Source organism: Acomys russatus, chromosome 21 (assembly GCF_903995435.1).
Source record: "Acomys russatus chromosome 21, mAcoRus1.1, whole genome shotgun sequence".
NCBI lineage: Eukaryota > Metazoa > Chordata > Mammalia > Rodentia > Muridae > Acomys > Acomys russatus.
The window spans coordinates 47,030,655-47,048,371 of NC_067157.1; the positions used below are offsets into that span (position 1 = coordinate 47,030,655).

At 39.3% G+C, this 17,717-nt stretch overlaps 1 protein-coding gene across 2 annotated transcripts in view; it reads right to left on the minus strand.

Annotated features, from left to right (window-relative positions):
• Syne1 (spectrin repeat containing nuclear envelope protein 1) overlaps nucleotides 1–17,717 on the minus strand; it is a 454,246-nt gene that overhangs the window by 336,403 nt on the left and 100,126 nt on the right. Inside the window, exons 8-12 of one of the 2 annotated variants that reach the window (XM_051164671.1) lie at nucleotides 14,248–14,444; nucleotides 11,881–11,990; nucleotides 8,094–8,144; nucleotides 3,100–3,207; nucleotides 93–230 (exon numbers count right to left, since the gene is read on the minus strand). In XM_051164671.1, the coding sequence (XP_051020628.1) occupies nucleotides 93–230; nucleotides 3,100–3,207; nucleotides 8,094–8,144; nucleotides 11,881–11,990; nucleotides 14,248–14,444 (604 nt within the window). The remainder of the gene's footprint in view (nucleotides 1–92; nucleotides 231–3,099; nucleotides 3,208–8,093; nucleotides 8,145–11,880; nucleotides 11,991–14,247; nucleotides 14,445–17,717) is intronic. The other variant, XM_051164670.1, reaches the window with a different exon arrangement.

Sequence of the window (17,717 nt, forward strand, 5' to 3'; positions counted from 1 at the left end):
AGAGGCAGCAGGGCTTTGTGCAATAACACTGTGTGAAAGCTGGTGAGACAGAGCTTGGCTAAGACAGACCAGTCCAAGCAAAACCAACTTACCCTGGAGGACACTCTCTCCCAGCATTGTTTCACCAAAGCTTGGTCAAGCGACAATTTGCCGTCTTTCTGGAGTGGCTGTATTAAATGTTCCACCTGCTTCCTTTTTACTTCATACTGAACTCTGAAGTGCTTAAATGACTAAAAGAAAAGAGGAAGCATGGAGACAATGCAGCAATGAGTACCCCAGAAGCAAAAGCAAAGGAAAGCACATGTAAGTAACGGACCTTTCCGTTTGGGGAGCACTCCGCTATGTTGTTGGTAACATTGCCCACAGCAGTTATGACGCTGGCCCTGCCTAGGAGCTTGACCGTATAAGGTACTTTCTACATATCACTCTCCCTGGCTCTATTTATAGACACACACAAATATTATTGGGCATCCCATAAGTGATCTGACAGAGACAAGTAGCAAAATCAGGACCAATGCCCAGAAATTATGAGGTCTGCCTAAAAATGGATGGCACTGGAAAATGCCAATTATCCTGAGTGAACTCACTAGACCCACCATGTTTGTCACCAGCTCAAAGACAACCGTGGGAAACTCTGGCCTATGTGCATCTTCCCTTTGAATATTTGGTTTTGTGTATTTATCCCAGAGCCCATGTGGAAGGTGGGAAACTAGCAATGGGCCACTGAAGGTGAGAACCAATGGGCGAGGACAGCAAAATACAGGTAGAGTAAATGTAGAAAGTTTGAAAAACATGGGGGTTGATCAAGCATAAAAAGGGGTGGGGAACAAGAAAACGAGGTATTAGAGGAAGGCTTAACTGAAATGAAGGGTACGTGCAAATGCTATACGGAAGCCTGTGATCTTCTACACACACCCCATTCAATTAGAGAGACATACGACACAGGTGGCATGAGAGGAGAGCTGGACTATCCTCAGGGTTAAAGGGCCACGCTGAGGTGTGGGGGAGAAGAAGAGAGGAGGGGGTGAGTTAGCCAAAATTAAAGATCCATGATAAAGCCTATGGAAATCAGCTAGTTTGTAATATCACACACACACACACACACACACACACACACCACCACACACACACACACAGAGAGAGAGAGAGAGAGAGAGAGAGAGAGAGAGAGAGAGAGAGAGAGAGAGAGAGAGAGAGAGAGAGAGAGAGAGAGAGAGAGAGACAGACAGACAGACAGACAGACAGACAGACAGACAGACAGAGAGACAGACAGACAGAGAGACAGACAGAGACAGAGACAGAGACAGAGAGACAGAGCGAGGTACTAATTGGATTCAAGGGTTTTTAATAACAATAGTAGATAAGAGAGCACATGAGGGTAGGAGGGGAGTGGGGCCAGGGTGGGAGAGGTTGGGAGAAGTGGTGGGTGCATATATGTTGTATGATACACAAAACTTGGAAAGAGTAAAACTGTTACTTAAAAATAAATTGAAAACATTCAAAAGGACTAATTCTAGTTAAGAAATTTATGAGCTAGTTCATGTTTGTCAGGAAAACATAATTAAATACAAGTATGAATTTACATATACTAATGATGCAAATTGTTGCTTTATCAATAATTATTACTATTAATAATATATAACATTATTATATATACATTATAATATCATTATATATACTACATATGTCAAGTAATAGTGAATTAAACATGCCTAGATTTCCATTTAAGCAATCATGTGTAAAGAGGTTTACTTTCGGTGCCTTATTACTTTTATATTAATCATTTAATTTTATGCAATGAAATTCTTAAGTATGCCACAGACTATTTAAAACTTATCACTTGGACCTAACCCTGGGCTTAATATTAACATAAAAAAGTCATTCTGAAGTTGTACTCTTTTCTTATAATAACTTAGCACATCTACAAAGGGATTCTATTCACGTATGTCCATTGAAAATAACCATTAATTGTAAATTTGCACATCTCAAACATGACTCCACATCCAGATTTGAACTACGAATGCCATTAAGACAGACAATTGGATCCCAGAGCAGGGAGAAAGCCCTATGGAGTCTAGCAGATTCTGGAAGGAATTTCAGCTACAAACATGTAGATCCACTTCAGAGAATGGGGTGGGGTTGGGGGTGGGGGGAGTTAGGAACACTTTATAATTTCCTATAATCATGTTCTCGGCTTGCTGGATTGATCATCTTACAATGAAGCTAATCGTGGTAATGTTTATTTTGGGGGAAACAAGAAGACTATACTAAAAAAGCTGTAATAATGGTGGCATTTAGGTATATTTATACACATGTATAACATGACCCACACATGCTGTAAGTTGTTTATTGTCTACCATATTGGATTGAATCTTTTTTGTAGGAAAAGAAAAGAAGAGAAGAGAAAAATGATTGAAATGTAACATGGTGGAGTATGTGAGAGTACATGGCTCAGAATGTGTTACATTTAGCTAATCCAAAAAAATGAAGTGGAACTTGAAATAGAAGGAAAAAACGGCAACTCGGCAGGGAAGAACTCACAGGTTTTTAATGGGAGAAGCCTGCTGTTACAAGATCTTCTGTGAAGTGTAAATTGAAAGCAGAACACCAGCTTGTGGCACTGTGAGCAGACTGGACACCTCAACAAGAGACCTCTGGTCTTGGGCTAGACGGGTCACAGTGGCGACCCCTCCGTGGACCCTCGGCAAGCACGCAGGCTCAAAGTCTTTCCTAAGTTGCACTTATTTCAATAGATTTCTCTCGTCTCAAGTCAGTTATTCATTTTAGAGGCCTATTGTGTCAGTTGACATCTGTAAACCCAAAGGGTCTCTGAAAACAACACGGCTGTGTTTTTGCTCTGTGTTGTAGGTAAGATTGAGCTGTCAAAAATGATGAGACTTCAACCCCTCTGTACTATGCAACTTGAAAGGACCCACTGTGATAGAATCAGCATTGCTCTTTTCAAACTTAAAATAAAGTGTTACTTATTTTTTAAAATTCTCATTAACAATTTGGATTATTAGAAATATATTATATGAGATGGCTTCGTCTCATCCACAAAAAGCTTTAGAAAAATCTAACCCTCTTTGCCACACTTACCTGATATCTGTCCTGCAGACTGGACTCAGTCATCTGTGCCCTTGTCAAATCTCTCTCGAATTGTTCTATCCAAACTTTTGTTTCCTTCAGAATTAGTCTGTCATCCCGCTGGAAAGCAGAAAAAAAAAGTGAAATGTTAATAGTAACAGTAAAACCAGTCCCCGATTACAATGAGTGTTTGGTACACACCAGGTGTTTCTGAAAAGTGTCCTCTCTTTATTGTCCATCTTAATGCAGTATAAGAAACAAAACTGATGCCAGAGAAAATGTCTTCTAGGCACTAAAGTTATACTTCTCCCCTTCCCCCACTCAACATTAAAGAAAGTTAGTGTTGGCTTAACCTAGAGCACCAACCTCTTAATAAGGAAAAAATGTGCACAAAACAGAACTTCCTGCACCCAAATTATACTCAGAAAAAGATCTTTCTAGAACAGAAACATAAGTATGAGGGTTGCTTCCCAAGACAAGGTCACTGATGACCTAAGGGGCTGCTATGGATGGGGGTAAATGTCAGTTGTCGAGAGTCATCATCACGCTAACAGTAGGCAAAGCCGTCACATTACTATTGTAAATATACTTTCACTATATTTACTATATATAGACAGCACAATATTGTTCTCCTACCACCTGGCTGCACAATTCCTATTACAGCTTTGCCAAGTCATCTGTAGAATGAATTGTCTAGTATTCATTTACTTACTCATATCCAAAAATAAAAACAGGAACATTCCAGTACTGATGAAGTGAAAATTTTAATGGAATTCTTATATGAATGCCAAGGTAAACAGACAGAGATTTCACATGACTTTGTGTATGTGTGTACACATGTATGCGCAGGTGTGTACATGTGTGTACACGTGTGTGCACATGTGTGCACGAGTGTGTGTGTACACGCATGTGTGCATGTGTGCACTTGCACATAGCTTTCAACTCCAGCATCTCTCTGGCTTGACTGATCCATCACACACCCTTCCTGTGGTTTGGGCAATAAACTGAGGTCACCTTCTGTCGCACACCCAGAACAGAGATAGTCACAAAGTATTGGTGTGATCCATGTCTTGTCCCATCATCGGGTCTTGAGACGAGGCTATCCTTTTCCTACATACTTATTGTCCCCTTTTCCTGAGATCTTCTCTGAGAACTTCTTCCTGGCATCCAGGCCTGAGCTAGGAGTTGCTAGGCTAGCGCATCTGAACATTGAAGAGGCATTCTACTCATATGGAGGGACTGTGACGACCCAGATGGTGAGCATGCTCCTGGAATTCCTGGTTCACTAGACATGGAAAGACATCACAAATAGATATTCAGATGGCCCCAAGACAACAAGGTTAACAGAACTGGCCACCTACAGTGTCACGCAGAGGACTCTCTTCTGTGAACCTATAACAACAGCCTCAGCCCCTATACCCATCTCCAGCAGGCAGTATGGGCCTTGTCATTCGGTGTCTCTCAACAGATGACCAAGGAACAATGATTACTTGGTAGTGTATTTATTAAGAAAACATTGAAACTGGGACCACACTGCAAAGCCTCAGCTGTTCTGAATTAGCAGGGAAAATGTAATCAAAGGTCACTTTTTCTTATTGGTTAGCTTCATGCCCATCAATGAACTAATAATGAATCCACAGTTGTGATCTCAGAGGGAAAATGTCCCAGTCTATCTTATCTCCTAGGAACGAGAGGGTAGAGCGGCCACTTGTCTTCCCTGACCTTTGTCACAGTGAGCTTAAGACAGCATTGCCAGCCTCCCATGGCAAGCACCTTGTCTGTCGGCATCTGCTTCTGACACACACTGGGAACTGACCCTAAGAGCAGCTGCTGGTTGCTAATTGAAATTACTTCATGAATCATCTGAGGACTGGGCTCTGAAGTGACTGTATCAGAGTGTGTTCAGCAGCCCCTTGGCAGGGTCTGTTTGCCTACAGAGAATGACACTTCATGCCAAACATATCACATCAAGCAGCTAAATTGTCAGGACTCCCTTCCTTTCTCTCTCTCTCTCTCTCTCTCTCTCTCTCTCTCTCTCTCTCTCTCTCTCTCTCTCTCTCTCTCTCTAACACAAAGACGAATTTACTATTTTATGTCATGTTTATATATGCAAGAACTTATGTTGTATGAATCATGAAATACTCATAATGTTTGACGTAATACTCTCCTCCCACATGGTCCCCACTCTCGTTCCCCTCCCCATCCCCTCTCCAACCCTCCAACTCTCTCTCTTCATCCACTTCCAATGTCTATTTTCTTTTCCCTTCTAAGGGTTCCAGATTCTGGCTATTACAAATAAGGCTGCTGTGAACATAGTTGAGCAAGTGCCCTTGCTGTGTGGTGGAGCATCTTTTGGGTATATTCCCAGGAGTGGTAAAGCTCAGTCTTGGGGTAGAACTATTCCCAGTTTTCTGAGAAAGCACTAGCTCAATTTCCAAAGTGATTGTAAAAGTCTCCACCCCCCACTAGAAATGGAGGAGAGTTTCCTTTCCTGCTAGCATGTTGCTGTCACTTGAGTTTTTGATCTTAGTCATTCTAACTAGTCTAAGGTGCAATCTCAAGAGCTGTTTGGATTTACATTTTCTTGGTGACTAAGGACTCTGAAATCTCATTAAGTGTTTCTCAGCCATTAGAGATTCCTCTGTTGAGCACTCTGTTTAGCTCTGTACCCCATTTTTAATTGGATTATTTGGTTTGTTGGTATTTAATTTCTTGAGTTCTTTATATATTTTGGATAGTAGCCCTCTGTTGCATATAGAATTGGTGACGATATTTTTTCCCAATCTGTAGGCTACGATATTGTTCTATTGACAGTGTCCTTTGCCTTACTGATTGTTGATCTTAGATCCTGAGCTGTTAGCGTTCTGTTCAGGAAGCTGTCTCCTGTGCCAATGAATTCAAGGCTTCTCTTCACTTTCTCTTCTATTAGACTTAGTGTATCCAGTTTTATGTTGAGGTCTTTGACGCACTTAGACTTGAGTTTTGGGCAGGGTGATAAACATGGATCTATTTGCATTCTTCTACATGCAGACACCCAGTTAGACCAGCACCATTTGTTGAAGATGCTTTCGTTTTTCCATTGTGTGGTTTTGGCTTATTTGTCAAAAATCAAATGTTCATAGGTATGTGGGCTTATTTCTGTCTCTTCAATTAGATTCCATTGATCAAGCAGTCTGTTTCTATGCCAATACCATGCGGTTTTTATTATTATTGCTCTGTAGAACAGCTTGAGCTCAGGGGTAGTGATACCTCTAAAAGTTTTTTCATTGTACAGAATTGTTTTAGCTATCCTGGCTTTTCTTTTTTTCATATGAAGTTGAGAATTGCTCTTTCAAATTCTGTAAAGAATTGTGTTGGAATTTTGATAGGAATTGCATTGAATCTGTAGATTGCTTTCAGTAAGACAAACGTTATTACAGATCCATGAATATGAGAGGGGTAGGAAAGAGAAGGGTAATCAATTGGGGGGCATCTCTGGGACAAGGTAGAGACCTGAAAATGGGGTAGGCTCCTAGGACTATATGAGTGTGACTCTGCCTGAGACTCCTAGCAGTGGGGGGATATGGCGATGGAAGTGACCACTTCCTATAGCCAGATAAAACTTCCAGTACAGGAAGGGGGACAGCAACCCATCCACAAAACTTTCAATCCAAAGTTTACCTTACCTATAATGTGTGCAGGGATAAAGATGGTACAAAGATTGAGAGAAGAGCCAGACAATGACTGTCCCAATTTGAAACTCACCTCATGGGAGAGAGCCAACTTCTGACACTATCAGTGATATTCTGCTATGCTTACAGACAGAAGCCTAGCATAACTGTCCTCTGAAAGGCTCCACCCAGCATCAGATCGAAAAAGATGCAGAGACTCACATCCAAACATTAGGTGGAGGTAAGGGAGTCTTATGAAAGAATTGGGGGAAGAATAGAGGGACTTGGAGGGGACAAGAACACCAAAAGAAGACCAACAGAGTAAAACTGAGGACCATGAGGTCTCACAGAAACAGAACCACCAACTAAAGAGCAAGCATCGACTGGACCAAGCCCTTTTCATATATGTAGCTGATAGGAAGCACAGTTTTCATGAAGGTCACCTAGCAATTAGAACAGGGGATGTCTCTGACATGGATTCTGTACCTGTTTCTGGATCACTTTCCCCTAGCTAGACTGTCTCCTTAGACCTCAGGGGAAGAGGATGCTCCTAGTCCTGATTGTATTGATGTGCTGGGGCAGGGTGGGGTTTGTGTGTGTGTCTCCCCTCTTCTGGGGAGAAGGGGAGGAGGGAAAGGGGAGAGGATAGAAGGATGGGACCAGGAGGAGAGGAGGGAGGAGGCTGCAATAGGGATGTAAAGTGAATAGGTAAATTAATTTTAAAAATTGGTTACTTCTAGCTTTCTAACCCGCACAAGTCTATTGCACTGATAGATGTTTATTCCCAGGGCTTAGAAGTTATACAAAGGAGTGTAATAAAGGGAGGTTAAAAGATAGGCTAAGCGTGCAACAACTTGAATATGAGCAAGAAATTAAAATATTCATTCTGTAAATGCTTATGAGCACTTACTTCATGTATGGACCTTGCTGAGCCACGTGACTCAATGTGGAGCCAAAAAGATGTGAAAAAACTGAGGCAGAGAATACACTGGATTCTTACCATTGTCACTGCTTTTATGCTTCATATTTTAAGATATCAAAATAGTCATTTCACTTTATTTCTATTGTGTGTCACACTTCAAAAATACAACATAATCATTATAAATCTCCTCTTTGTGGTGTTGTTAAGTATGGTATTTGATACCATGTTGTATTTAAAAGTTAGTGGGCTTAGCTTGGCACTAATGTTGAGTTGCATGGACACATATTATTTTTTTAGGTTAGAAAGTAAAGGAATTAACATGATGAAGATATTAAAAAGAAGGTGTGCATGAACAAATACATGCAAAGGAATGGCAAAGAAGCTAAGGAGTGAAAAATATTTGGAACGTTCAGTTAAGACTCCTTAAATCTTACCTTAGAATTTTGTATATAATTTGCAAAAGATGGGTAAACTGGAAATGTTTCCTAACAAATATACAGACACAATATACATCAGAAGCCCAATTATATAGATAAAATAAAAATCATTGGTGAGGCATTTGTCTATTAATAGACAACAATTTAAGACATATAATCACTTAAAATGTTTACCTAGCTTCTACCAAACCACTGACACTATCTTGCCAGTGATGTTTTTATTTGAAGTTTAAATAGTTATGTGTGGAAACACATATAATTTGTAGGTGTGCTTTGAAATAATTTCAAATACTTCAGGTGAAATATGCAAGGAAAGACTCTACAGACTCATATCTTCCCCTGTGAATACATTGACAGAATATGCATCTCTTTGTCAGTACGCTCTGTACACCCCAAGATAAGCCAGTAATATTCTGAGTTGGGGGAAAATGGCTGAATGTTTATTAGGTAATTGAACTGAGTCAACAGCCTTTTTCATTTATTTATGACTTAGTACAAACTACCCAGGGAACATCTTATTGTTTGTTTGTTTGTTTTTTGTTTTTCGAGACAGTTTCTCTGTATAGCCCTGGCTGTCCTAGACTCGCTTTGTAGACCAGGCTGGCCTCAAACTCATAGAGATGCACCTGCCTCTGCCTCCAGAGTGCTGGGATTAAAGGCATACACTAACACACCTGGCCTCCAAGGAATATCTTTCTTTCTTTCTTTTTTTTCTTTTTTGTTTTTGGAGATAGAGTTTCTCTGTGTAGCCTTGGCTATCCTGGACTTGCTTTGTAGACCAGGCTGGCTTCAAACTCACAGAGGTCTGTCTCTCTCTGCCTCTCAAGTGCAAGGATTAAAGGCGTGTGCCACCACACCCAGCTTTCCAAGGAATATCTTAAGTGGAAAAGTTTCTTCATTAATTTTATTGGTTGAAGAACAGCATGGTCAATGTATCCTTCCAGTAAGAAAATGTACATATAAATAAATTAATATAAATAATATGTATGTTTATTTACATTCTACCTATTTTGTAATCTGTAAGGATTAGGTGGGATAACATGCTTCCGTAGGTCAAAGGTCAGAGGACCATTTGCAAGAGTCGGTTCTCTTTCTTACCATGTGGGTCCAGGGATTTGAACTCATATCAAGGCTTGGCAGCATGCTTCTTTAGCCACTGTGCCAAGTCACTGGCCCAAGAAGACATATTTTCAATGCATACATAACATATCTTATTTAAACAGAGTCATAGAGGGTGATATAGAAATAAAATATGCAAAATAAGCTGACATTACTAAGACCCACGTAAACAAATACCAAAGGTTCTGAGGCGACGACATGTGTCACTCTAATACAGACACCAGTAAAAGAAAATCTGCAAAGTTCATTCACACCATTATATACCTTAATGACATTGACAAATACAAGCTCTAACATATATTTTAAGTCTTAAAATATTTAACTTTAGATGCTTATCTAAATCTCATACTAATGGGCTAAGCTTATAAAACATTTTCTTAAAATTACTCTTAAGATGACCTTGAAGATGTCATCTGAGTCTTCGTATGAGAAAAAGGATAGGGAAATATTTTTTAAGTAATCACAATTTCTTACAGTATTTTTAATCTCTTAATATTGAGGCCTCTTTAGTGAAGTGTACTAAAAAGCATGTGTCCTCTGTATGTGTGTGGGTATGTCCTATTTGTGTGTTCCCTGTGTCTGTGTGTCGTTTGTGTGTGTTTCTATGTGCGTATGTCCTGTTTAACCTGTGGGTGGGGTAGGGGAGGGGGTGAGGTGTTTTCTCTTCTCTAAGAATTTTTGTCTTAAGTTCTTGCTCACAGGCATCCTCTTTTGCCCACAAGATGTCTCTAGTGTAGAGTAACTTGTCTGAAAGGACAGTTCACATCAGAGACATCCCCACAGTCAACACTGAGAGCCCAGAAAGCTCATTAATACACCTGGGAAACACACACACATTTCCCACAGAAAAGGCAGCTGTAAACCTGTATCATATGGGAATCCGGTACTTTACATAAAACTCAGACACACAGAAGCTTGCAAGTCCAGGGTTACCACCAAACCCCATAGGATCGATCTGCAACGCCCAGGTTATGGGTCTACACTAGCAAGGGTGTGGCCTTCACTTGAGTCTTTCCTGCACTGCTTGGGAAGATTTGCTTCATGCTCTTACTAAACTGACTTTAAAAGTCAGTCTCTTCCTTGATGCTGGAAAGAACAACAACAAAACTATCACTCTAGGAAGTGCAGTTCTAGCAACCACTCTAGAAACTTGGCCCAGGAGCATCTTGGAGCAGCAGACATTTTTGCTCCACTACATTTTATCCAGAGTGAGTGGCTGAGTTATCTTGTCAGTGCAATTCCTGCTGTTGTTGCAAACTTAGCTTCTGCCCCCTGGCTCTTCCTTTCTTGGGCCTGTTTGTAAGCTTTCATTATTTATTTATTTATATAATACAAATATATTTATTATTTACTCCTTTAAGAACATTTGCTTTGTATACATTTTCTCTATAGTCTCCAACAGCTCCAAAAGTCCAGTTGAGATCAGGGAAACTGAGTCAGAAGCACCTTGGAAACTCGTTCATCACTTGCCATGAAGCATTTAGCATTAAAATAAAATTACAATTTCATGGAAAATCCATTAGCTAGAGTTTCAAAAATGCAATGGAACTTTTAAGTATTAGGACATTGTGTCCATCGCTGTCACATGTGCAGGAACTGAGGCATCTGGTGTGTTGACTAGCACTCTACACAAAAGCTGAACAAGACTTCAAATATCACTGATGATTTGGCATTCAAATGGGAGGAGGAATTCCATGCCTAAGAAATAATCTTATGAGAAAATTTTATCCTGTTATTTGTCATAGGTAATTGGAAATTTACAGTGTTTAAGTTTATAAAAATAAACACACATAAGCCGGGCATGGTGGCGCACGCCTTTAATCCCAGCACTCGGGAGGCAGAGGCAGGCGGATCGCTGTGAGTTCGAGGCCAGCCTGGTCTACAAAGTGAGTCCAGGATGGCCAAGGCTACACAGAGAGACCCTGTCTCGAAAAACCAAAAAAAAAACCCAAAAAACAAAAAAACAAAAAAAAACACACACACATATGTAAACTGTACAGTTTTCCATGTTAATAGAAAAATAACTAAAGTTGTATGGATGCTTGTAATTTTTTCTAAAATGCTATGAGTATACATATACATAAAGAAGTTAGAAATTAAAACCAACATATTACTCTAGTTTATATTGCCTATAAAATATTTTATGTAGAAGACCATATACAGGTCATTTCCTTTTTTCTCCCAAGATTTTAAGTGTCGTGACAGTGAACATATGCCATCTGATCATGTTGAGAAGTAAAAATGTCATTTAAACTATTGAAGGCTGAACAATCTAATCACAATGTGCAAATTATGCCTTGTTTCCGTGTTTGCTGTGGCCTGATACATAAACTTTGAATTCTAAATTAAATTTCAGCAGATCAAGTAGAGCAAGGAGCCCCCGGGCCGCATGTACACTTACTGTGACCTCTTAAAACCTTAAACTGCTGCCTCCTCTTAATTTCAACTTAATTATAATGTTTATCACTGGCAGTGTTATCTCTGATGCACTAATCCCATCATATCTGCTGATATCTACTTCTTACTTAATTGTAATTATCTTTACACCCTTGGTCTCATGGTACAAAGCAGTCTGGTTAACTTCTTAAAAAGACAGCATGCATGTATACACGTGTGATCTCACAGTAGGATTGACCCTCAATTCAGAGAGACGTCAAATACCTACATCGTCTTCTCGCACATCGCAGCCTGCACCGTGGATGTCAGGGTACTGTGTTAGAAACTGGGCCACATAGGTCATAATAGACTTCTCATCCGGCTTGTCCACATCAACATCTGTAAAGATAAAACTCAAGTAGAAGTTAATTCATTCCTCAGGTGTTCATTACCATACGTTTTGAAATGTAGCTGCCATACCTCAAGGCTCCATCCTCAACCAGGAAGAACACAGACTCAATAGGAATAACAGTATTTCCTTGAGAGACCGCCTTAAAGCATCTCAGTCACCACAGTTATTAAAGCTGCTGATATTAACTCAAAATCAGCATATGTCAAGTAAAAAAATGCTTACGTGTTCAGTAATTACATATGGGGTGAAGGTACATAAGCCACTCAAATGAAAATAAGTTAGTATCAAAAAATGACAACCCATTTGCAAAGCAATGTGTACATCAATAGCAACCAAAACAAACTCCAAATGCCACAATCAAATATAAAACCAACTCGTTATTTTGTAAAGAGCCTTTAGAGTTGAAATATCATTTCTAGGGACTGTGGATGTTGGATTTCAAAGGTGAGACCACTCCAGGGAGTTACCAAAGTAACAGAAGATCTGGAATCCCTAAGATGAATTACAGCTTTGCAATGTCAAGATCCCTGATGTAGAAGACACAATGTGAAGAGGGAATAAAATTACTTCAATATGAAAAAAAGGTTATATTTAATGTATGACATATGTCATGATTTAATACATTTTGCTAATTCTGTGCTTACATGTAATATGTAATTTATTGATACCTAGTATAATCAATTTGTTACATACACACACATATACATACATACATACATACATACATACATACATACATACTATCTCCTTCATTAACCAAAGATTTTTATAGGCCTCTCATCTTAGAGGGAGCTCTAACAAGTCTCTTGAGTTTTTCTTGGAAATGCAAGAAAATATTCTTTCTTGTAGAGGTATGAGACCCCATTCTGAAATCTCATTTTTAACAAATTTGTTTTCACTGTATGTTTACATTTACATATTAATTAGTAAAAAGTCCCTAATTTCCAAACCAAATCAGAAATTATCTACAGGAGTTGGATAACCTACTTTGCTGTTTTAATTTCACCATAATAAACAACTTGTTCTTTTATTAACACCTGTTGAACACATCAGAATAGTCTTCGAGGGGTTGAAAGAACCAACTATACTTCTAACATGTCTTTGAGCGGCCTGTCTTTGTGACAGAGTGCCAAACAGCTGGTGTGATGAACAGCAAGCACCCCTGAGAACTTCGCTGATTGGCACCGAAACACCGGGCAGTTAGCGTTTCTAAGTGTCGCCCCCCTCCCCTTTTTTCTCATCTTCTATTTCTTCCAGACTTTAGGCAATTCTTTTAACCTGTCACAGCCCTCCCCCCTCACACATATACCATGAAAATATTTAAGCAGAATATCTTTTTTAAGCAATACCTATTTAAGAATTTCATACAATGTATTTTGGACATGTTTATCCTTCAACTCCTCCCAGCTCCATTCCTACCTCCCTAGGAGCAGACTTCATGTCCTTTAAAAAAGTAACCTATCAAATTCAGTTTGTACTGCCCACAAAGTCCTAGGTGTAGAACTATCTACCGGAGTATGGTTGACTTCCCAGAAGCTCTACCCTTAAAGAAAAGTGACTCTCCCATTCCCCAAAGCCTTCTGCAGCCCATAGCTCCTCAGGTATGGATGGTGCTCACGAACTCCATCCAACTCTATTCTAGAATGGTGACTAATCTGGTGTCATGCAGGAAATCACAGCTGCTACAAGCTCATGAGTACACAGTGGTCTTGTCATTCCAGAAGACACTGTTTCACTGTTATTCTCTCCAACAACGGACGCTTACAAGCTTTCCTCCATCTCTTGTGCATGTTCCATTAGTCTTGGGGAGGCAGGAAGGACACAGGAGCCTCACTTGTGTGTATGTGTAAGGGAGGTAATTTACTGACATTTGTTCTGGGCACTTTGGTCAGCTTCTTCAATAACCACTTTCCACTGCTCAAAGAAATTTTGATAAGGTCTGAGAGCTGCACTGATCTTTAGGGAGAGAAATAGGAATTTAGAGGCATCAACGGGTGTTTTAAGTTCTGGGCATCAGGCTGAGATGCCAAGGGCAAAGAGTTGCTTGCAGCATTGACATCATAGCCCATTCCGCAACAGGGTGGCAAGGACTCTGAAGAAACAGAGTGGGGGGCGTTATCATTCAGCCATGCACTCTTCCATTCCCTGTTTCTTAGCGGAATCTCAGAAGTCATGCAATGTGTGGATTGAGAACATGGAAACACACTACGGCCTATACATGTCAGCTGAGGATCGTTTGTGTACCTTCTGGATCAAGTAGTCTAGGGATGCCCAGTTGTGTTTCGGCGATAGTGAAGGCGTCCTCCAGGTTTTCTCTGTTGGATCTGCTTTTCAGCTTCTCCAAGTCCACCAGCTCAGGCCGGATGGCATGGATGACTGAGTGAAAGGCCAACCCACTTCTCCAGCTCTTCCCGAAGTCTTTCACTTCTACTCCGAGCTGCCTTAGTGTGATAAACACAGAAAACAACGTCAAAGTCTGAACTCAAAACAGCACTTTCTTTAAGGTTTTGAACAAAACTCAGTCACTTTACCCAAAGATGAACTATGTCAATCAAAGATAGAGTTTATCAATTGAATTTTTAGAAAATTAACCTGAACAAATTTTAATTATATCGTTTCCTTTCTTTTCTTTCGCTCTTCATTTCTTAATTTGTTTTGAGAGAGTCTTGCTAAGTGGGCCAGTTTGAATCTGCTTATTCTCTTGTTTCATACTTGGAGGTAAATACTATCATGCAGTATTTTCTAAATGATGTTTTTCAATTATTGTAGTAGACATTTAAAATACATTTTATGCTTGTTTTTGAAAGAAAATGGAATTATATTAAAATGTGAAAACATTTTTTAAAAAGGAAACATTAAGATATAAAATATAATGAATCACTTTGTCTTATGAGCACAGATTTTTTTCTTGCTTTTTTTTTTTTTTTTTAATTTTGGTTTTTTATGACAGGCTTCTCTGTGTAGCCTTGGCTGTCCTGAACTGCCTTTGTGGACCAGGCTGGCCTCGAACTCACAGAGATCTGACGGCCTCTGCCCACCTGAGTCCTGGGATTAAAAGTGTGCACCACCATGCCCCACTGAGCATGTATTTTTTTAATAGATTAAGATGATATGTCTAAGTCATGTCAAGTGCATTATAGAATGTAAAGGCAAGTCAATGCAATCACATATGCAATGAACGCAATCACATATGCAGATCTATGCAGTCATCTATGCAAAGTGCTCACCCAGAAACACATCCAGACGATAACTCCAGTTACTCCACCAATCAAATGGTCTGCAAACTTTTTTTTTCTCCCCAAAAGAAATGCCCTACTGGTGAATCTTTTTTCTTGGGTGGTAAATTTAATTAATGCAAAACCAATTCTAATGGATGCAGCCATTCAAGCTGGTGAAGATATTTTCTTGTTGAAAACAGAAGCATCACATGCTTTCAGTGGGAGCTTCCTCAAGTGTGTAACTTACCAAGTCTAAAGGGAACTCAGGAAGAGAGCTGCAGAGCACAGTGACCAGGGGCAGAACCTTATGGCTAAGCGAAAAGCTAGCACTTAGGTCACAGGTGGCAAACAAAGTTTTCCACGGTTTCTTTTCTAAAAAAATTGGTGTCAACAGGCCAGTGAAGTGACTCAGCAGGGAAAAGCACTTGCCGTGGAAGCCTGACCACCAAACGGAGCAGAATCCCACACAGTGGAAGGGGGGCAATCACCTCCCAAGGCTTCTCCTCTGATGTCCACCTGCATGCAGTGACAGGAGTGACTCCCCCATGTCTCAAATACACACACACACACACACACACACACACACACACACACACTCACACACACACACACACACACTCACACCCACTCAATCAATTAATAAATTTTAAGAAGTTAGTCTTATTGACTTTATAGATGTTTCTAAAGGAAGCAAAAATATCATTTAGGTTTTTTTTTTAAGCAGGTTTTTAAGGTTTCCATGAACAATATATTCTGACACATTCATGAGTAAGTTTGGTAGGTGCCCAACAATCTTAGCCTAAAGAATACAAGTTTGGTTCTCAAACAGACTGCGTCAGTGTACACTGTTTGCACAAAATATATATGCTAAAAGTAGCATCTTTGGAGCTGATGTTAACTTCTGAAATAAATATGGTAAAAGTATCTGTTAAGGCTTCTATAATTACAAATCAGATTTGAATATTCTCTTAACTCATTAGGAGTGTCAACCTTCCCAGTACATATGTGAATTTTTTTTTTCAGCAGACATCGGGTACCCCACACTCCATCTTTGTTTTCTGTTCATTTGAACATCGCCCCTCCATCTTTCTGTCCTCCTTACACTTTCCCTTTTCTCACATTTCTGCATGTAAAACGTTTGCCTCTTTAGACCACTGCAAATTAGCCTTTAACAGAGTAGGGTTGAGGAATTAGTAAGTAAGCAAGCTCATGAATATTTACCATATAATTACCTACTTTTCTGATTATCTTGGACTTACATTATTCAAATGAAGCATATATGGGTTCCTTAAATATTTACTCTCTTAGAGTAGTTCAAAATGTTAGTGTATTTTCTCCTGTTTATTGAAGCATACATGGAAAATGCATGTATGCATAAAAAGGCATATACATTGTTTTTCATCAGATAAAGCAAAGAGTTTGTCTTTCTAAAATAATTTTGGTTTCATCTCAAATTTGTCAGTAATTTTATACAGAGACACAAAAAAAGCTTAGATACATCACTCAAAGAAGTGACAAATGTATCCAGTACATAGGTTTTTTTTTTTTCTTCTCTGTACTATAAATCTACTTTGTGTTAATCTGGACACACACAGCTTCATTTGTTTTATTATACTATTAATTTCTGTCCCCAAATATAACTATTTTTAGCTGTTAATAACACACTAATGTTATAACTCAATGCTTTTATTTCTGATAATATTCATGAAACTTGCTCAAAACCTGAAGGACTTAACTATTTTGCATTCTAAAAGACATTTTTCACATAGTTTTGTGTATTGCTAAAGTCTATGTGGAGAAAAAAAAATCACATTTAGGCCAGTGACTACTGATGTAAGTCTCACAGAAGATAATTTCAGGGACATTGTCATTCACATGCTGATATGGGGACAGAATCTAAAGCCATCACTCTCTGTCAGATAAGAAACTGAGAATCACAGATTGGGATAACATAAAAGCCAATTTATACAAGAACTATTGACAGGTTAATATCACATGTTCTTGAATAATTTTTATAGCATAGCTTCCCACCCCACTACAGTTCATGTCAATACCCATGAAATAAATCTTATTATTGCATTGATGGGAAAAGGCATCTCAGGCCCTAAATTATATGTACATATATTTAAAGACAAGGAAAATACAAATTTCATTGATATCAGCATACAACTTGTAGGTACAACCCTGAGATGTCACCACATCTATACTCATGGCAGTGTCCATAACGCAAGCACATCATGATGGATGCGAGCATGAGATCGCCAGTCTACCTAGGCTGTGTCTTCTCCCTGCCCAATAAGACTGCACCAGATTCAGGGCTGCCCAACACATCGGCAGTTAAGTAACATTTTAGCAATGTAGGAGTGCTCCCAAATTTAACTTCTTCTACAGAATCTAAAGAGAAACAAAACTTTGCTTTTGGAAATATTGCTGATGATATCTTGCATCCTAGTCTCCTAATAAAAAACCGTCAACACGCTTTAAAAGCGAATCAAA